This window comes from Hippichthys cyanospilos, chromosome 21, assembly GCF_059441005.1.
Source record: "Hippichthys cyanospilos isolate Australia breed blue-spotted pipefish chromosome 21, RoL_Hcya_1.0, whole genome shotgun sequence".
In the NCBI taxonomy this organism is placed as follows: domain Eukaryota; kingdom Metazoa; phylum Chordata; class Actinopteri; order Syngnathiformes; family Syngnathidae; genus Hippichthys; species Hippichthys cyanospilos.
In genome coordinates, this window is record NC_142389.1 from 4,366,340 (window position 1) to 4,388,674 (window position 22,335).

General features: G+C 37.5%; 1 protein-coding gene across 25 annotated transcripts in view; it reads right to left on the reverse strand.

Moving 5' to 3' along the window:
* Positions 1-22,335, reverse strand: part of adgrb2 (adhesion G protein-coupled receptor B2) — a 172,435-nt gene that overhangs the window by 46,702 nt on the left and 103,398 nt on the right. For all 25 annotated transcript variants that reach the window (XR_015864052.1, XR_015864051.1, XR_015864055.1 and 22 more), the window contains 2 exons: positions 20,479-20,522; positions 5,929-6,055 (listed from right to left, as the gene is read on the reverse strand). Coding sequence is in view for 20 of the 25 variants with exons in the window: in XM_088405499.1 (XP_088261625.1) it covers positions 5,929-6,055; positions 20,479-20,522 (171 nt within the window). In the remaining 5 variants the exon portion in view is untranslated. The remainder of the gene's footprint in view (positions 1-5,928; positions 6,056-20,478; positions 20,523-22,335) is intronic.

A 22,335-nucleotide genomic window follows, 5' to 3' on the forward strand; every position in this document is an offset into this window, starting at 1 on the left:
TAGATAGATAGATAGATAGATAGATAGATAGATAGATAGATAGATAGATAGAGAATCGGGTGGATAACAACAGTTTCAGCTTATGGGAATCACGCGGTAAGAATCAGGGTTAACATAATTCCATTTGATTTAATTATGACCTTGTTTTTTGTTTTAGAGGGCTAGAAAATGACAGAGAAGAAGATTTTGCCCAAAATAAATGAAGATAAGTGTACATTTTGCTGGAAAAAGTGGAATACTAGTGTTTTTGGTAAACAATAATAAATTTAATGGACAATTTGGATCAGGTCCTCAAAATCAGGCAACTCAGAATTGGGAGGAAAAAAACATGTCGGGACTTCCCTAACAGATACGTATTTACATAGTATCTAAAATCACCAAAATATTATATTGGAATGTGACTTATCGTTTAGATGACAACAGTATTTTACGAGCTACAAGACAAAAAAAAAAAAAAAAAAAAAAAAAAGAGAAACCACTCCAGAGTGGAAAATTTATATACACTTACTTTGTTTACCTTTTTTTTTTAACCGGAACTTCTACATCTACCCAAAAGTGTTTTTTTTTTTTCCTTGTCACCATTATCTCTGTTATTACGTTGCAAATTATTGACATAGACATGTATGTGGTAAATCACAGCGCCACCTAGCCTGACATGCATAAACAGTGGGATTACACACACTCTTGCGTATTTTCTATTATAAACGATGAACTAAAAAGCGTAGACGAAACGTAACCGACATCATCTGTTCATTTCGTCCTCATATAAACGTAGACTTAAAAAATGACCTCATGCACTATTACACAACAGCATTATATCAAATGCAAATTACGTATGCGTATATCGCATGGCTTCTAATTAGATCCAATATGAAAGCGCACAAGTTCGGGTTACTTCCACTCTTAAATTAGCTTCTACCAAAAAAAGAAAACAAAATGTAATTTCAGCGTAATTTACACTCCTTACATCCACAAATTGTCCCTCAGCTCTTCATGTCGTCAATTTGTCCGACAGTGTTTTCCAAATTGGCTAGGTTATGAAGATGATGGGATTACGGGAAAATTTTAATTATGTAGTCGAAAGAAGCAAATATAAATTTGGCTAAAGGCTACAGTATCATGCTAATGTCACGTTGTAGAGCTGCATGAAATATTTCGCCTATCGTTTGCTTAACGTGTGCATGTGAGTGCAAGAAAAAAAAAAACAGTAAAAGACACCTACTGGTACATAAAATGAGAAATTATACATGACTCTGCCATATATGACCGGAATCTCCTGAGCCTGCCTGATTAGCATGAGATGGGAAAGAGATATTTTCAGCAGAGAAAGTTTAACCTACTTATCGCCGCTCACAAACTGCTGTCCCACTCCAGCCAATCACACTGTCAAATCCTCCATTTTCTCCCCACCCCCGTCTTCCCATTTCAAACTAAACGTCCCCCATTTTTTTTTTGAATCATTACACGTTCTGACAAGATGGTGAAGACTGATAGAAAGTGAAGGAAAAAAAATGACATATATTTACTCAAATACTTCTGCTATCTTGATAGCTATTCAAAATGGCGGCATTTTAAAGCTTTGTTCTCGTGTGAGTGCTTGAAAAAAATCGTATTTATTGTGAATTTTACTGCTTAATTCAAACTTTAATTTGATTCTTGGGCCCCAAGAATACTTCGATATTAAAGATAGACATAAAAAGACGATTTATATGGTACCGAAGCTGGAGATAATCAAGAATAACGAACGCTAAGCTAGCCTAGCCTATGCTAGGCTACTCTCACAAGGGCCATAACAAGCTAATCAAATCACTCAAATGTCATAAATCTTTCATATATTTTTCATTTATGTTATTTAATCATATACATACATGTTTTTTATATACATATCACTTACTATACTATCACAATTTGTAATATGTATGTACAATTTTAACGTTTTGGGGTTTTACACGCATTAGCTATTTAACATAGCCAAATGCGGAACTAATTAATCTCGTAAACCGATATATATATATATATATATATATATATATATATATATATATATATATAAAAATGATGTGAAAATTTATAAACCATCAGTTTGTTTTACTGTACATTTTTCAGTTCCGTGTCCGCGCCATCAGCCGCAGAACTTTCCAAGCCGACGCAAACAATTTAAAGCTGCGAGATGTAACTCACTTGATCAACTGGAGCCACAAAATGTGAAATTGACTTTAATAAAGCCAATAAGTCCTTCAACTGAAAATCCCAGCATCCCTTTGAGGACGGTTGAGTCAATGAGTCCAGACACATCCGCATTCCCACCGCTCTCATTTTGGGAATCCACTCGCCGGGTTTTATCGTACGTCGGCATGACCTTAATCAATCAAGTCCTCCGCCTGCGCCTTTGTTTCTCCCTCCGTCTCGTCTCCGTGATGGACGTCCCCGACAGACATCCGCACAGGACGCCATTGAAATCTCCCAGGCGATGAAAAGTAAACAGGATTAACTGGCTATCCTTCACTCTTCTATAAACGGCCTATAAGAGCATCGCTCCTCCATTTTTTTTTTTTTTTTTTAACATAGGTTAATCCTCACACCCCAGCTACCTCATTCCAACGCGTCCCTCGCGTCTTGTCCCGAGCTAAACCGACTACACTGGAAGTCGGCGACGACGTAGCGCAGAACGGCGTCTGTCCGCGTTTGGGCAGTGTCACGCGTTCCCTAATTAATTCTGTCGATCGCTGTGGGTTTAAGAGAATCCAATCCGAGCTGAAATTGAAAGCTTACTGTGAAGAAGCCTAAAGCTACGTAGCGCACTTAGCGCTGATCGCAGCAGCTCCTGACTGAGTGCCATTGACACAGAGGCATTGACCCATAGCTTCTGCTTCCAAATAGTGGCCTTAATGCTTCGTTCAAAAAGTCAATGCGCCTTGGGACTTTTGCTCTAGTGCGCACAGTGGGCGGTGGGACAATAACGATGCATTCAAAAGTTAGAAAATATGATCAAAATCAAGCATTTTGGAGCCAGTAAAGTCGATGAACATCTGTGTATAACTTTTTCTTGCAAAGTAGTCTCTATAAGATAATTAAGCAAAAAAAAGAAAAGATGCTTCATGTTCCACTTAATTTGTTCTCAATTTGAAAAGAAGAAGGGCATGTTTCCGTCATGCCATCAAAATGTGTTAACCTCGGTGTTGGGATGTTCGATACCATTTTTTTCAATTTTTATCTTTTCAGACAGATACCACTATGAGTAATCAACTCTTACGAATACCAGGTACTTGAAATAAGGCCATGTATACATTAGTACCCATCATTACAATGTAGCAAGAAAAAAAAAAAGCATGCTTAATGTTCAAATCAATTTGCTCTTTGTTTGAAAAGAAACACACTGTTACAACAGAAAATCTCTCTGTTGTATACTGTTGTGTTGGTGCAGTATTCTCTCTCTCTCTAAAGGTTACTGTTGTGTTAGTGCAGTATTCTCTCTCTCTCTCTCTCTCTCTCTCTATATATATATATATATATATATATATATATATATATATATATATATATATATATATATGTATATAAACAAAATGTGTTCTATTTGGCGAGCATTATTTTTGATATTACTTTTTAAGGACACAAATTAATCCACTGATTTTTGTCCATCGCAGGGGGGCGGCCATTTTCTCTCCGTAATTTTGGCTTGGCATTCGTTGAGAGCTCATATAACAACGAATCATGGCTCAGCTTGGAAATAGGTGAGCTGTGATTGGTCACTTTAGCCCTAAGCAACTGTAATGTCATTTTCAGTTGACAGCAAGAGGCCAAAAAAAAAAATGTACCACTAAATTCATATTCCGCAAACGGATTATTAATCAGAATGGCTGCAGCCTGTTTAAAGTCACAAATGACTTGGATTATTTGGTATGCACTTAATAAAACTGAAAGAAATATACCTTGCAGTTTATGTTCTTTATGGCTATACATTGATAGATTTCCACTCAAGCTTGAAGATCTTTACCATCGTGACTAATGCATTATTAATTAATGCGGCAAAAGGCAAGCGTCCCTCCTGCTTCATCCATCTCCGCTTCTTCTCCATTTTAAACATCAAGACAGGAAATGCTGGCAATTTGCCATCACACATACACATGCATACAAACAACAAATTGTGAAAGGTAAAAAAAAAAAAAAAGTGTGAAAAAGGAAGATAAGGATTTAATTACGATAAAATCTTATGAATAACACTCACGAAACATTTAGATGTTTACCAGTACAACATTTTGAATAGTATTGATGTTTCTTACATAAATTAGGATTTTCCGTAGCAAATCCAAGTACCGAAAATACTAATTTTCAAAAGCTGCAGCTCTACAGCATGCTTCTTTTTATTTTTTTGTATTTTATTTTAATTCATGGTGAATAGATTCTGGTGGACAATACAAAGAGTGTAGTGAGAGGAAGTCAACCATCATCCTGTCAGGTCTTTGGAAAGTCCATTAACATCTCTGTGAGAGACTGGGTCAATCTATAAGAACATGACCCCCCACCCAAAAAAAAAAAAAAAAAAGACTAAAAAGCCTTTTTCAATCACATCAAATACGCACCACGAGCCATGTGAACTATTTATAACAGGTTAAACACCACAGGCAAAAACACAAACAGTCCCCAAAAAAATATTCTCCGTCCTCTTGACGCCTCTTCTCATCCATCACATGGGCACCAAAAACTGACCTTTGCTAAGCCGCAGATCAAAAAAGTTGAAGAAAATCAGTTTTGACAACAGCAAGGTTTTATTAAATCTGCTATGATTGCATTGACCAAGGACAGCGCTATTGGATTTTCAGCCATTTCCTTTTACTTTTTTTTTTTTTTTTTTTTTTTTTTGCGAGTCCAGTAACTCAATCACAGTTACGTTTTATTATTATTTCTTAAATGTTTGGCTAAATGAAATTGGTAATAAATGATTAAATACTAAAATAATACATTAGTATCTTAAGTATCGATTACTACTTAATACAAATTAAAACTATTATTTTACTTTTGAGTGACGCTTGTTATGGCCATATTCTTTAGTAAGGGTAGCCTAGGCTAAGCTAAGCTAGCTTAGCTTTCCTCATATTTCTTGATTATCTCCAGATTCGTTTCCTTATAAATCATCTTCTTACTTCTCTCTTTACTTTCACTAGCAATCTTGGGACTCATGGACAACCAATTCGAGTTTGAAATAAGCAGTAAAATGCACTATAAATACGGTTTTGTAACCACTCGCAATAGAATAAAGCTTTACCGTTCCGCCATTTTGAAACGAGTGAGGCCGACCAATAGCAGGCCAGCATCTTCCGACCAATAGAAGAGCTGTATCTTAGGCAGTCGAGACGCCGACTAATAGCAGACCAGCATTGTAGTGACGCGTCGCAGCTGAGGCAGTTTGACGCCAACAGAAAATAAGAGCAATTACCTAAAAACGCCTCAAGAGGAAGGCAAAACAATAAAACACAAGCAACCCCATAGGTCAAGACAGTTAAACGTAAGGCAAATAAATACTCTAAAGAGGGGACGAAAAACTCAGTATTCCACATCGTAAAGTGAAAAAAACGTAAACCAGGGACGCCGTAACCCTGTGGTCCACTGCACTTTAGTATTCCTTTACCGGCCGCTGTTTTTAAACCCGTTTACCAAACACATTTTTTGACAGGAAACAAAAAAAAAAAGCACCTAACAACAATTAAATTCGACCCCCTGCGTTCAAACTTCAGCCCCACCATCCGTCAGAATCTCGCTAGGACGACAAGAAGTTGGCACCCGGACTTGCGGTAATCCAGCTAACGGGGACGGCGTCTAAATTTACACCGCGCTAACAGCTCACTGACCTGACCCTCGGTAGTAGCCGCCCAATTAGCCCCTCCCCAAGTCCCGAAGAGTCGGTCGGATTACGCGGCGGTGACTCACCGGCTCTTTAGCTTGCTGCGCTAACACAGCGTAGGTGGATATCCTGCTGCACAGGCATTTGGTTTGGACAGTGGTTGATGTGAGCGTTTGGCAGCCTTCTGTGCCCCAGTTTTCAGCGCCAGCTTCCCTGGAGGTGGGGAGAAAGGGGAGGGGTGGGGGGTAAGGGGACGGCACAGGGGACAGAAACGGGGATCGTGAGTCACACCGGTCTAAAGGAACGTTCGCCGAGGATGGAGAGAAGGAGGGAAAGGGTCTCGGGGGATGGAGCCACTCCCGCCGTTGGGTTGCACGGGTTCTCGGAGCCATTCGCTCAGGTTTCAAATGCGTGCTGCACTCGGCCTTTTTCACCTTGTTGCTATTAGGGGCCAAAGTCGTTGCTTGCAGGTCTCGCTGTTAAGCATTCTAAATATCAACCCGCTTTGTTCTTTTAATTCCTGTTCTTCTTGGAAGAATTATCTCGGGATCAGTTCTTTATCCCTTGTGCGGTGGTTTTTTGACAACGCCAAAGTCATGACTGGTAAATAAAGCATTGACAGGAATAGATTTAAGTCAATATATTTTTTTTTAGGTGGGTCCATATAGTAAGATTTTATTTTTGTATAAGTTTTCTGGGTCATCAATTTATCCAAGTCATCTTTTTATCTTGTTATGCGAACAAATATAAAGGTTTTGATATGATGGATTTAACATCAAGGGGAAAACATTGACAGAAGGGAGTAGGGAGCTGAAATTTCACCCAGGTGGTGACTACATGTCAAGAAATCAACAAGGCACGACCGCTTACTCTGCAAAATTCAATTTTAAGAACGAAAAGGTTCATATTAGAAATGTGCTCTCATTTTCTGTTGAAATAGGAAAAACAATTTTAAAATATCTTAAGAAAACACTGTTTATTTCAAGAAATTAAATAATAATAATAATATTATTATTACTATTATTATTTGAAGAAAGAAAGACTTAAAATTAGATGTATACTCTTGTTTTTTTGTCAAAAAAGTGAAAAAATACTGATTATTCAAGGTATTAAATAAGTATTATGGTATATTTCTAATTTTATGTCTTTCTTTCTTAAAATAATAATAGTGATAGTTATAATTATTATTATTATTATTATTTTAAGAAAGAATTGAAAATAATGCTCTTAAAATAATAATAATAGTAGTAGTTATAATAATAATTATTATTATTATTATTATTATTATTATTATTATTATTTTAAAAAAGAAAGGCTTAAAATTAGAAATATACTTTTATATATATATACATTTTTCGTCAAATAAAGCAAAAAAATACTTAAGAGGACGGACTTACCCAAATTATGTTTTGGAATGACTGTTTCCTCTAGTTATTGCTTTAAAGTCACTATTTTGGGGTTGTCTTGTTTAGAAATTATAACTTTGCGTTAAAAGTTCTCATTCATGACTAATTGTAGAACTAGAACTACAATTTTCGATTTTCCTTATTTTAGGCAAGGCCCTTTTTGCAGCGTATTCCTAGAACTGGAATTGTCCGTTTTATAGAACATATCGTCCTCTAAGCTATGAAGCCTGGTAACTCTGCATTCATTTTGGTGAAAGTGAGGATAAAACAAAGCTGCTGAATTCCATCTTACGATAGCCTATAAATACATATGGATGGCTGGTCTCCAGGTCTTCATCACCGCACCAAAAACGAAGCCAACAAATTCTGGCTAGCCGCAAGCAGCATGTGCTGTAGCCATGGGCCGATGATGCGGTTATATCAAGGTCCCGTCAAACGCTGGCAGCTACCAATGGGAATCCCTTCAAGGGACTGGGAGGAAATCAGCAATTTTGATGTCGGACCCGACTCCATGGAAATGCTGAATGAGGGGCCGCTTGTTTGCAAGAATACGGTTTCGGACATTTGGCGGCATAACCTCGGCCTTGAGAATGGACGTACCGATTATTTGGTAGACCAAATACTGGTGAGAGCCGCTGTCGTCGAAAACGGTATGGGCTTTTCATTTTGAGACATCAGTTTGAAACTGTGTTCATTTTCAGTGAACTTTTTAAGAAATACAGCTAAAATTTAAGCAATTATCTGTGACGTTTCCAATTTCTGTATGTATGAATTCATTTTTTTTCGGCTGAACCATTACCGTATTTTCCGGACTATAAACCACACCGGTGTATAAACCGTAGCAGCAATATTTGAGCAAAAAAAAAAAAAAAATTGCCACGGATAAACCGCACCGGACTATAAGCCGCAGGTATATGGTGGTAATTTTTCTTGCTTGCATATTTAGTCCCAAAATTATAGTTATGGAAAATGGATATTACCAACAGAATACTGCAGAGTTAAATAGCAGTTCAAACTCAAAATTAATACTTTGATAGTATTTCGTCTGCGGTTGTTTAATTGATAAATAATATTAGTGAACATTGCACACACTGAAAATAAATAATACATGCAATCATAAATTTAAAAATACAATCATATATACTGTATACCGTGTATCAAATTTACACTTTTATGCAAGATCTTATTCCATTTTTTTTTTTTTTTAATAATATATTTAAAAAAAATTTTGGAGCACAACTTTTGGTCAAAAGCACTGGACTATAAGGCGCAGAGCTCATAAAAGAGTCATGGCTTATAGTCTAAAAATTACGGTAATTTTAATATTTTTATTCATAGTTTTTGCCTTGAAAAAAAACAGCTGACTCACAATTACGAAAAATTTTGACGATCTTATCAGATTTTGACAGGAGGACTGACTTATTACAAATCTTGCAGGAAAAACGGTTTTGACGGACCACAAATGGCAAAACTACAGGAAACAAATATAATGTTCTTGCGCTTGAACTCAAAACGTAATTTCCCGTTTTTCAATTCAACCGAAGAAGTTCTGGGCCACCGCTGCTAAAATATAAGACTAAATCAACATTCAATTCCCTAATGTGTGAACATGACGGTATGCAGGATGAAAAAAAATAATGATACACAAATAGTGGGCTCCTTAGGCTAGTAATTACTGGAGTATAAATCCCAGATGATCCAGATCTGCACATTGACACTTCAAAGACCAAAGGCGGGAAAATGAGTCACAATGGCGACAGCGTGGATGAAAGACAAGAGTGACAGAAGAAAAGCAGGGGAATACGGCGGCCATTTTGACAACAGTCAAATCCTCCAAAGAGAATTAATGACTTGCATATGCCGTTTGTTATATAAATGTACGTATTTCTTTAATAAAAAAAAAATAAAAATCTGCCATTACATGTTTTGACTTTTGTCAGTTCTCAAGCATGTTAGCATGTTTTTGATCCACGGACTTGAAACGGTTATAATTTTTCAGGGGACTATAATAGTTTTACAGCATGGTATTGTGGTACAATTTTCATATCCGCAAATGAATTAGCCATTCCTCTTGCTAGCATAGTTTTGCCTTTGCTATTGAAGTAAAATTTGAAGTTGGTAGCAACAATTAATAGAGTAATAGACAACTAATCACTAGCACTAGTCAAGTTAACTCATTCACTGCCAACAACGGCTATAGATGTTAACTCATTCAATGCCAGGGACGTAATTTCACGTTTTTGAAGCGTCCAGACATTAAAGCCCAGATATTCAAGTATTAAATTGATACTTAAGTACATTAAGGGCAATATTTTCCAAATAAGTATTGAATTGATACTTTAGTATCTAGGATTGAATGTCTGGACTCTTAACGTGAAAATATGTCCCTGGCATTGAATGAGTTCAAGATGGATTTCAACTGAGCTGGCAATGTATGTGTTAACATATTCACTGAATTGATTTTTGACTTAGTCACTTAATGCAAGATAATTCAAGAAAATTATGCTAACTGCGCTGGTAATGAGTAAGTTTATATATTTATATATATATATATATATATATATATATATATATATATATATATATATATATATATATATATATATATATATATATATTCATAACATTTCAGTGGTCTGCCATGAAAGAAGACTGTAATCCTGCATTTAAATTAGGCCGCTCTCTTCCCTTCATATCATGAAACACAGATCCCAGATGTACAAACAGGTGTGCAGGCGGGTTTTAAAAGCCACACATCACAAATGTATACCGCGACCGTCATAATACAGCGCAGGTAACATATAAGCAGGTTTACTGCATCGAGATAATCGACACAGCTGTTGTTTGCTCGCGACTCTGACAGGGAGTAAAGTTTTATTAAACATACGGTAGCTTCGCCCGTTTGAATTTGTCAATGAATCCTAAAGTTTTAGGCATAAATGTTCTCTTCAGTTTGACTTTGGAGTCTCAGTCGACTCGGCAAAAACCCATACAATCAGAAATATATATATATATATATATATATATATATATATATATATATATATATATATATATATATTTTTTATTTTTTTTAAAGATTTTTTCTAATTGCTTTTGTCACAGCAACAACATGTCTTCAACACAGAATTAACATCCCTGCATTGTTAAAAATAGAAGCACCAACATTCTAACATAAAACCGACACGCTGATTGTTAGAATGCTGCACCAACACAACAGTAACATGCCTGGGGCGTTGAGAAGTTGAGTGCCCCCTTCTGTGTGTGTGTGTATATATATATATATATATATATATATATATATATATATATATATATATTTATAATATATATAATATATTTATAATATATATATTTTATAATATAATATATAATATATATATTTATTTATATATATTTTTTTAAACATTTTTTCTAACTGCTTTTGTCACAGCAATAACATGCCAGAATGAACACCCCTGCATCTCCAAAAATAAGAGCAGCACCATTATAACATAAAACCAACACGCTCCGATTGTTAGAATACTGCACTACCGCAACAGTAACCTGCCTGTGGCCTTTAGGAGTTGAGTGCCCCCTTCTCTGTGTGTGTGTTATATATGTGTATATACACACACACCGCAGACAATCATGGGGAACAAAAAATGAGCATGACATGATAAATATCCCAGCTGTGTGACAATAAGGCAGGTGAAATATTTCAAATATTTAATTTAGGCGCAAACCATTCACCTGATTGCTGTGCTAAATAAAACATAAGCGAATCACCAAAGCCAGCATCCTTTCTCCTCCGGGGACCATAAATGTCTGCACAAAATGTCACGGCAATCCATCCAACTGTTACAGCAAGATTTTTTTGGCCGGGCAGAGCGAAGTCATAGAAGGACGGACAAATTAGGAACGGGGCGCCTAGCGCCTTCACTACAACGCACCTGCCGAATGATTTTTCACCTTTCCAGCTCACATTCATTACAATGTTTACGATTTTTTTTTTTTCTCTGTTTGGGAGCGAAAACAGTGTTTCAGATGTTGGGACAAAAATTGGAAAAGGACCTTCTGAGGAACACTAAAAATTGACCTTTTACGTCTACAGAGAATAAATTGGCGCTGATTCTTGAGTGAAAGGGCAGCGCTATGAAAGCCAATTGCACCCTATTAAGAAAAGAAAAAGGTTAAACATGCTATGAATTCACAAAAACGATGTTGGCGATGAAAGGATTTTTTTCTCCACACGGATAAATTCGCCACAAACGCCGCCGTTTATAATGTGACTTGCTCGCCAAGGGCTCCAATCCAGAACAACGTTCACCGCGTCCTTACTCCGACTCGGCACTTTTTTTTTTTTTTGTGGACCAAAGTCAGCAGATATGGTCCAGGATCTATTTAATATGAAATAAGTGCCGATGTCCTCCTGCATTACCACAGTCATTAACGTACTGACGATTAAAACGGTAAGCTAATTTAAGATGCTGCCAAAAATTGTCACAAGTGATTTATGAGACTGACCGCCAGCTTTGCGTTTTACACGATATATTATATTTTAGGACTCATTCATTTTGCGGCTTGTCAGAACTGCTTTTTTTGGATGTGGGACATCGAGTGAGTGTGCCATAAATATCTCCTCTCTTGAATAGGGTTTTAAGGACTTGGGGTATATTCTGGAATTACATTTTGACATAGCCCGCCGTACTATCTAAAAAAAAAAGAAAAGAAAATGTCTGATAGTGTGAAAAGAAAATTTGTTTCATCACCTATAGCACAGGTGTGGAACTCCAGTCCTCGAGGGCCGGTATGCTACATGTTTTCATCAAAAACATCTGATTCAAATGATTGGGATCATTTCGAAGCTCCCGCAGAGCTTGCTAATGAGCTAATTATTTGAATCAGGTGTGTTGGGGAAAAAATCCGGAAAACACGCAGGATGCCGGCCCTCGAGGACTGGAGTTCGACACCTATGACCTATAGTGTATTTTTTTTTTTTTTCACTCTTGTGCCATTATATTACAAATTATGGAAATCTCTGTTTATTTTTTCTTACAGTATATCATAAAAGAATCAATGGAGAAAAAAAATAACACTAAAGAGCTAGAATTTCCAAAAGATGAATAAAAAATGTAACATTTCAAAAAACAGACAGCTGGACAAGCGAGATTTTGTGTACGAAAATAATCACTGTCCAAAGTTTGGACCATATAAAACCATTATATTTGCAATTTTTGAGATGCATTTTCATAGGATTAATTACATTGATTGTCCTGCGATTTTTGCAATATTCCGTTGTGCGGCGGTCAAACTATGTCAGCAAACAGAAAATTCTTTGTTGACTTGTGTTTCACCTCAAGACAGTAGGTGGCGGTAGAGACCAGTTAATGGCTATTTGTTATAGTGTCATCGTCACGTCACAGACTAAAAAGACAGACCGAACCATTTTTATTTTTCTCTGAGTCTTAATAAATTGAACCTACGTATATATGAAAATGTCTGTCTTTTTGGTTGCCATTGTCAAAGCAACATATAGAAGCATATTCGTTGGACCGTGACTGTTATGGACGGACAGTCCAACCCAGGAGGCAGAGACATATTTTTCCCTGCCCGTCATACATGACAGGGAAAAATAAACACTCGAAAAAATGTTCACATGACGCACTATGCGCCGAGGCCTTGGTAACATCCATTATGCAGGTCCGACTGACACACTTAGCCACAAGAACATCTGCCCAGCATGTTTCATCTCTGTGTATGAACGTCCATAAACGCATTTGACCCACATATTGACTGTATAGCATTTTTTTTTTCATCATCTCTCAGTGAGACTGATGGAGCTTAGAAGCAGAAGAACACGAGATTATCTAGAGCTTGCTGGGATGTTTATGTACCGGGCAAAACGGCTTGTGTCTGTAAACGTTAACCGTGTTTGTAAAGTGAAATATTGATTGGACTAAGTGAAGTTTATGGAATAACAAAGTGATACATAGTTATGGTATGTCATGTTTGCATTGTGAAAACTCCTTGAGAATTTGGAAATTGGTTTTGTGATTTTGTGAACCGCCGTACAGTATTTTGACCATTTTTGGTCATTATCTTCCAAATTATTCTTGCAGTATTTTACTCAAGGGATTGCACGCAGCTGGTAGCGTGATAACTAAGTGGTCGTGCCGTGTTGAACTTTGACATGTTACCATACAGGTAAAATTAACTCGTTGTGAAATTGGAAATTAGTTTTGCAATTTTGTGAACCCCCGTACAGTATTTTGACCATTTTTGGTCATTATCTTCCAAATGATTCTTGCAGTATTTTACTCAAGGGATTGCACGCAGCTGGTAGCGTGATAACTAAGTGGTCATGCCGTGTTGACCTTTGACATGTTACCATACAGGTGAAATTTTTTATGTTGCTATGATGTTTATGTACTGGGCAAAATGGCACATGTTTGTAAATGTTAACCAGTTTTGTAAAGTGAAATATTGACTGGAGTAAGTGAAGTTTATAGAATACCAAAGTGATAAATATTTATGGTATGTCATGCTAGCTTTATGTTAACTACTTGTTTGTAGCGGTATCTTTTTCTTGGTAATTTGAACCGTTAAAACTAGTTTTGCGATTTTGTGAACATTGTGCAGTATTTTGACCATTTTTGGTCATTATCTTCCACATAATTCCTGCAGTATTTTAGCCAAGAAATGGCACGCTCCCGGTAGCCGTGTTGAACATTGACATGTTACCATACGGGTGAAATTTCAGCACCATAGTGTCTTCCTTCACATCTTAACCTTTGCTGTGAAATGTAAAAAAACTAAAGCTTGGACAAAAATACCACACAAGGGTTAAAGTTCACCGGTGTGTATGAAATTTTCGGTTGCCGTCCAGTCCGCTTTCTCCGTGCATCACTTGCAACAAGCGTGCTTTGTCATTGACCTCAGAAGCCCATGAGCTAATTTATAAAGCTTCTTTTCAGGGATTATCTTTCTTCCTGACGTGCAAGCCAGAGCGTGAACCAGAAAGGAGAGATACGGCGGGTCGTCTCCTGCCATAAATGGCCTGACATTGCAAGCGGCGGCGAGCTCTATTAACATGGACGGGCAATGCGGCTTGGACGAAAGCGATTCATGTGGAAAATGGATTATCAATCCTCTTGCGGAGGAGAAAGGAAACATTGAATAATTGCAAAGTCATGAGTGATCATTTGAAAGCAAAGATTTGGACAAAAAGTTTCATCTTTGTGAGGCTTTTGGAAAAATTGCTTTTGGGGAAAAAAACATTTTCGCCGGGTAAGTCAAGGGCAGAGATGCTGCTCGGAGACAAGAGTGGCCTTGCAGCCCACATCCAAGAGCGCCAGATTAAAGAGGATAATGCATGTGTAAACAAGATAAGTAGTAGGCGTGTACCCAACTTGTTGGGTATTATGGTATCATTTGTGTCCTCTGCCGTGGACATTTGTTTTTGGTCTATATGAAGGCTTGACCAACATTTTTTTTTTTTTTATTTTTAGATTGAGGAGGAAAACTTAAACTAATCAAAGTTCTATGATTTGAAAACACATTGAATAATATTTAATGACATGGAATGATATACAATGAACTGGAATGAGCTGAACATGATGAAGATGGAATGGTTTGAATCTGTTGAAAAAAAAACAAAACATGGAAGTTTCTGGAAGAAAAAAAAAACACAAAAAATTGATTTTTCTGGTTATTTAAAATGGTAGATGTGGTGTATTTTGAGCCTTAATGTTACCCGTAGTTTGTCACACAATGCATGATGGGAATCCCGGCTCCACAACAGAATTGTCCTGCCTTTTTTTTACGGCTATGTGTGACGTCGAAGTTTTTTTTCAAAAGATTCAAAATATTCCATCTTCACCATATTCAGCTCATTCCAGTTCATTATTTATCATTCCATATCATTCTAAATATTATATACAAGTTGACCGAACAAGTTGAATTGGTTCAAAAAATGTAAAAATTACAGTTAGAAAATGCCACAAAATTGTAATATTTTTTCAAATTCTGAGGGTGTTTTAATGGTGATTTTTGTTTTTTTTTTGTAAATAGGAATTTGGTAATTGTTGAAAATAATCCCAAAAATGAATTGAATGCGTGAAGGATTTAGTATTCAATAAGGAAACGAAATGTGTCTAGTGTGTCCCTTGGAAAAAAATTTAAATACTAGATAGGGAAATGTATGAATGTCATGTTATTGAACATTTGCAATGAACAAGACGGACAACCCGAATAGGATCATTTAAATTGAGGATAAAAAAAAAGTGAAATATGAAAAATTTAAAATTTAAACTAGAAAAAATGCTAGCCCGAATAGCATGTTTTTTCTGAATACGCTGAATGAAGTAAATCACATGAAAAAATTGGATGGATTTGCAAGACAAAACAAAGTGGTGGGAATTAAAAGTAACATAATATTATAGAATTATAACAACATATGTGTGAAGCACTTCAGCCTGTATATTTTGACTCATTTGAGCTACCCTACTAAGTCCTAATGTGCTCGGTAGGGGACATCCTGGCCTTTCCCTTGATCTCATGTTAGGCTCCGTTCCAAGAAGATATAACCATCTAGAAAGTATTCCGTATATCTATTCCATATATATATATATATATATATATATATATATATATGTGTGTGTGTTGAGTTTACTTACCCAACTAAAATTCCCAAACGCCAAAAGCGAAGCGAACATATGTTCCATTTTTGCGTGTTATCCAGATGAAACAGCCAAAATGCGACGGGCCATTTACACCCACGCCGTCCGCCAACAAACAGAAGTCATGGCCGGGTCATGTGAACACGCTACTTTGAAAGAATCCCAACAAAAGCAGAGCTTCCGAGAGTCATCAAAACGAAGGAAAAATGTCACTCCTTAAGAATGTGAAGCCAGCATGGGAGCATGCGCCACAGAGGAGCGTTCTGATGAGCCCGTGCCCGTCCGAGACGCCCCGCGGAGGCGGATCCCGCGTAAGCCCTACTGGCCGACTCCCTCTTGACGCGCTGATTCGCTGTTTGACACACTTCTGAGCCCTTCTGCTCGGTCAGATGGGAAAGTGGAGCAATCCCCATCAGCACGTCCGCCCCTCCCTGATGGTGGATACATGTCTAATACAGTAAGTGAGTTTTACCACAAGTGTTTGCTAATGCGGAGCGGGTTGGATGAGAGAACAGCTAAAGTCAATTCCCGGGATTTGCCATCATGTTCTTTAATGGTCTAGAACTCAAATTGGGGTTCGTAAAGGCATTTCAAGGGTCCCAGATGGTGTTTTGCAGCAATTGGCAAATCTTATTTATTGCTTTTAATTCCATGACGGGGACCTTACTTTTAATTTCAAATTAAGAGAAAATTAATTGGAAAATGCAGCAGTTTCCAAATTGCATTAAAGTAACTCCTTAGCAAAATGCCTTTATAGATATTATGCTTTGATGTAAATCGAAAAAAGCGGGTATATTTATGAATGAAATATGACGACATCGATCACACAGAAGCGGAGAAAATCTGTCTACCTCCACTTAGATCCAGTCGAACAAAAATCATGTTACATCACCTGCACCACAATTTAGAGTTGCTTGGAAATGGTTTTCAGGTCTGGTCTACTTTCTTTCGTCAAATTGTCAGGCGTGCCCGTTGGCAATCAATAATACATTAAAGCCCATAAAACTTCAAAATTAATGCTTTGCTTCATACAAAGGTTAATGCATACTAAAATGATCCAAGGTCTGCAGCTAATAATCATTTTCATAATCTGTCAATTATTTATTTCCTTTGTTTTGATTTGGTTCGTTTTTTGATTTGCCCGGTAACATGTCACAAAATCAGGAATATTATTTATTGCTTTCCAAAGATCATACAAAGAATATTAATTGTTCTAAATGATTAATTGAGTATCACCTCTCATATCAGGTTTAATGTTCTGACTTAAATTTAGAGAACTGCAGGGGGCGCCAGGGAGCAAAATAAGATAATCGTCTGTGATTGCAGAGATGTGCACCCTATTTCTTATTCTCTTCTGACTCAGCCTCATCATGTGTCCACTGTTATGTCCATTTTGTCTCATTAAGACAGAAAAATAAATCTCATATACTCCAGAACACATGGAAAGGCCGGGATGTCCTCTCCTGAGCACTCTAGGACTTCGTCGCGCAGCTCCAGCGAGTCAAAAGAAGAAAACATTAAAAAACGTTCAAAAATGAGTTGACTGTGTCTCAGGAGGATAAAAAAAAGTCCACTTTCTACCCCAAAATAGGCCAATAAGAAAACAGTGTTTTTTTCTCCTCAACGTGCAAACACGAGTAAAAAAACGTGCATGCAGTCAACCAATGAGAAAACTGCCACTAGTTGTGCTGCACAGGTCATTATTTCACCATGGCAGTGACAGACGGCGGGGGCAGAGATCACTGTGTGGGTCTTTAACAGCTGATCCCAGATCATACAGAAAAACACCGCAGATTAGAAATAGGATTAAGTGACCTCTGACCTCTCACATGTGGAACGTCATCCATTCATTCATCTGGTGTGCATTACATTTATATCTTACTAATGGCTCCAATTTTAAGCAAGCTTTGCAAATGGGATTGCGTGGCCGCCTGTGATGCTATCCGGGCTTCGTGATTGGTCCGACAGCTTGCTTGGATACTCTGCCGGCGCGTATAATGGAACGCGGGATGAAACGCAAATACATATTTTAAGATAAGCAGCGTGCATATATGTAAGCATCTGCAATGCACACTTAGGCTACGACTGTATCCGGAGGGACATAAACGTGTTATAAAAATCGACAAGCGGACAGGTGACGAGTCTACTTGTTCATTTATTTATTTTAAAAGCGAGCAAAGGTTGAGTGTAGGGTGCAGAAACTGGGGAGAAAGGGAAGAAATGTGAGCAGATGGTACGAACATATGGACACATCCGGGGCAAAAATAAATCAACAAACATGCATAAATAACAATTAGAAATATAAATACGACAACGCATTAACAAACACACGTTTAAACAAACAAAATGTCCTTAGCTTGGTTCTTACTTTGCTCCTATTCCAATCAATTGAGCCCAACACTTTCCATTTGAATGGTATTCATGCCTGAAGACTTAAAAATCAGATGAAGAAATACCGAATGGGACATGGCTGTTCATTACATCAATGCATGTCCGCCTGAGACGCGGTTCATTTGCGTCCACTTTTATGTCCATTTTGTCCCAGTAACACAACTGCATCCCACCAAAACAAATATTACATCATTGGAAAGGCCTGGATGTCCTCCGAAAACTTACTAGCTTCAATGAGTCAAAAGATTTAGACCAAAAACCATTGTCCATTACACTGGACACAAATAAACGGGTTTAGATATATAGTTCCATTGATTGACTTTCCTCGCTTTTGGGGGGAAAAAAGTAAAGATTAATCTGCCATAATATGCATTTTAATTTAATAGGTGTCAATTATGCAGAATATATATATATATATATATATATATATATATATATATATATATATATATATATATACATACATACATACATACATACATACATACACACATACATACACACATATATATGTATATATACACACATATATACACACACACACATATATACACACACACACACATATATACACACACACACACATATATACACACATATACACACACACATATATATACATATATATATATATATATATATATATATATATATACACACACCATACAACTACTGTAAATGGTTCAAGTACATAAAGGTAATGAATTAAAATACTCTGCAAATATCGTGCATTGTTGTATTTCTACTCGACGGCGAGTTTTCATAATTATAAACATGTATTAGCATTAGCATAACATAATTAATCGCATGGGGTTATGTTTGTATTGTATGCTATAATATTGTGCGAGGAGACATTTTGTTTTTCCTCTCTGTTCCGTAAACATCCGCTCGGTCCTGACAAACATATCTCGACGCTCACTACACCGCGCCTTGTTTGAGCTTGTTTGCTTGATGGACATTGGCACCACCTTTCCACTTTATATTCTGTTTGACTCTGATCTCATAATGTCTGCAAATGTAATTTGACCGAAGCTGTAAAACGGTGAAGGGTAGTCTGGCGGAATTGCGGCCATCTCTTACCCTCTACCGACCCGTTGCGTCCTTTGATCGGTGAAGCTTACTTAACGATGAGAAAAACAAATATACAGTCCCCGAAAGAAGTAGAGCTTATCAGAATTGTTTTGTTATGATTGTTTGATGTTTGTTTGGGTGACAAATGAATACGTTCCATTATTTCCTTGGGCTGACGACAACGTGTTGGGAAAAAAAACAAAACAATAAGGAAGAAGAATAAGTCGTGATAGCAAGAGAAAAACAGTAATAAACCGTACATTTAAAAAAAAAAAAAAATTGTGTGGTCTATTCTTTATCAGCTGAAACAGAAGTGCCTTTCCACTTAATGAACTGTCTCCCCAAGCTTCGTGAAATAATAGGGCGTGGAAAGCCCATTTTGACTACAGTGTAAATGTCATCTTCGGAAGACTTTGTGATCTGATTAACAGTTTCCGTTGTTCCTTTTGTCAAGAGTGGACAACATTTCGGCTTTTGAGAAGGTCAACGCTGACTGAAGCGGGAAGTCATGCATTTCGATGAATGCATCATTGCTTTATGAACGAATGAGCCAAACTGTAAACATTTTACCAGCAGTGAGATCCCGCGTGGGTAACGATGACCTGAAACGGCGAGCTTGACGGGACGGTGACTGAGTTAAAAAAAAAACGGAATAACCGAAATGGGTTAATGGCCAAATTGATTGTGCTGGTTCACATTTCGAGTAGCAGATGGCCTACATACCGCTTTGAAACAAACTGAATCCACATGCTAGTGATCGTAAAGAACTCTATTATTGAAGTCAAATCAAGCGTCCGCAAGGAAGACCAAAACACTTCATGAATAAGCCCCAAGTAAATTAAATCGTGAACGCGAGAATAACCGCAAATAAAACACCGGTCCGCTGAGGCAATCTCAGCAAAGCTACTTTTGAACTCTTCATAGGGTGAATGGCGTTTGCTTTCACTGGGTCATTTAATTAACACTAACAGGAAATGCAGGGAACATCGTTAGATTGGTCTCGGTTCATTAATAAAAGGAATCCGACTGGACGCCGGCACCAAACAAGATAAGCATCGATTTGACATCGCGGGGTAGGATGCATTAAAAAGAAGTCGGGGAAACTCACGGGCTGCCGTAGTCCCACACCACGCACTGAGCATCGGATGTACCCTGCAAGACAAAAAGGGAACATCATGGGTCAGCGCTATGAGACGGAATGGTGAAAAAAAACATTACGGGGAAAATCGGAAAGTCACGTTAAAGAAATCACTCATAAAACGTTCTTCAATCCATCAGGATTGACTCAGGAAATCTGTGAGATTATCTCATATTCAACACACATTGAACAGCGCAACGGTATCACCAATTCCGTCTCATGTCTCCACCTCCTGCTGGAGTATGGCTGCCCGAATGTTGTCTCGACAAATAGGTTTCCCCAAAAAATAGCTTTAATACAACTAGCAAAACCAAAAGACCATTCGGATGAAGTTTTTCTTGATAAATCATATTTTATATGTGGACATAAATGCCTTGATGTAGTGGTTTTTCTACTGCAGCTTTTCCGGACTCGCGACACAAAAAAACCCACAATATTATTCTGAAATTGACATTGACATATAGCACATTTTGCCTGTGTTTACCTGTGGCTCCATTATCGCTGAGTCTATCATAAATTAGTCGCAAGCTGTGTTTCATATGTAAATGACACTGCACATGTTGATGCTGACAGCCAGATAAAGTTGCTGTTCCTCCTGATCACTTTTCAACAAAACGTGCTGATTGTAATGTGCTCCTTCAGCCAGAAAACGAGCCATTCCGAGGAGGAGGAAACTAATGTGCTCCTAAGACCCTCGTTTTCACATCTATAGAAACATTTCACCTAAGAAACATGGTAGAATGCGGGAATAATCTGCACAAAACCATAGCAAATTTGGGTCAATGACATACACTAGATAATCATATGGATTTTAGACCAGAGTATACTAGCAAAACAACCATTTTAAGTTGTTTGAAATTAGGAAGTTGGGGTAGGGGTCTTTTTGATTGCACAGAAGCTACGGAATGTAGCAAAGTACTCAAGCAAATATAACTGAGACAACAATGCCGGAGGCCACCAAGAAGACATTTCTTGACTCAATCAGCGAATCCATCAGGAGGATCGATACCTTTAAACTGACTCATCACAACATGTTCCACTGGTGATCTCTGAATTGATTATTATACAGTATATGGGCTCACTTAGTTGGAGTGGAATTGGAACCGTGAGGCCAAATCCAATTTTGTTTTGAACTGAAAACAGATGGGCGTGACATCCACGGATGACTGAGTTGGTTGGGATTTTATTCCAGCAATTTTCACGGTGAAACCACAAAGATGAAAATGTGTCTTTTGGGTCATGTCTTTGTGCTGCGTTAGCAATTTGCCTTTGGGCTCCCCCTTATGGTAAATTGTGTACATGCAGTATTCCCAACCTGATCGTGACCATTTAATCAACATTTAATGTATTTTCCAGACTATAAACCGCAACTTTTTTCTCATGATTTGAGCCCTCAAAAATAGTTTCAAAGTAGTCTTAAAAACATCAAAAAATATGGATTAATTGAAGAAGATTTTGCATCAAAGATTGTGACGTTTAAATTTTGCTTGAAAGTCCAAAAAATATAGTACTTTTATGAAAGACTTTTAGAATGTCGTCTGAATACTAATATATATGCAAAGTGGTGCATTCAACTCCCTTAAAGAGTTAGTCACCTCGCTTCCTTTGAAAAAAAGTTCTCAACTAATCTTCCATGAACAAGAGAATCCGGGGTCCTCGACACAGGCCGTACTCGTCAAGGCAGAACGCTGCAAGATTTATGAGAATCTCCGCGACCCAGATTGATGGATGACGACGCTGCGGCTCGCATGCAAACCGCCGCCGTCAAACATGGCGCGGTGTGTATTGGAGAGCAGAGATGCGTGTTAGTATTCAGCCATCAATCAG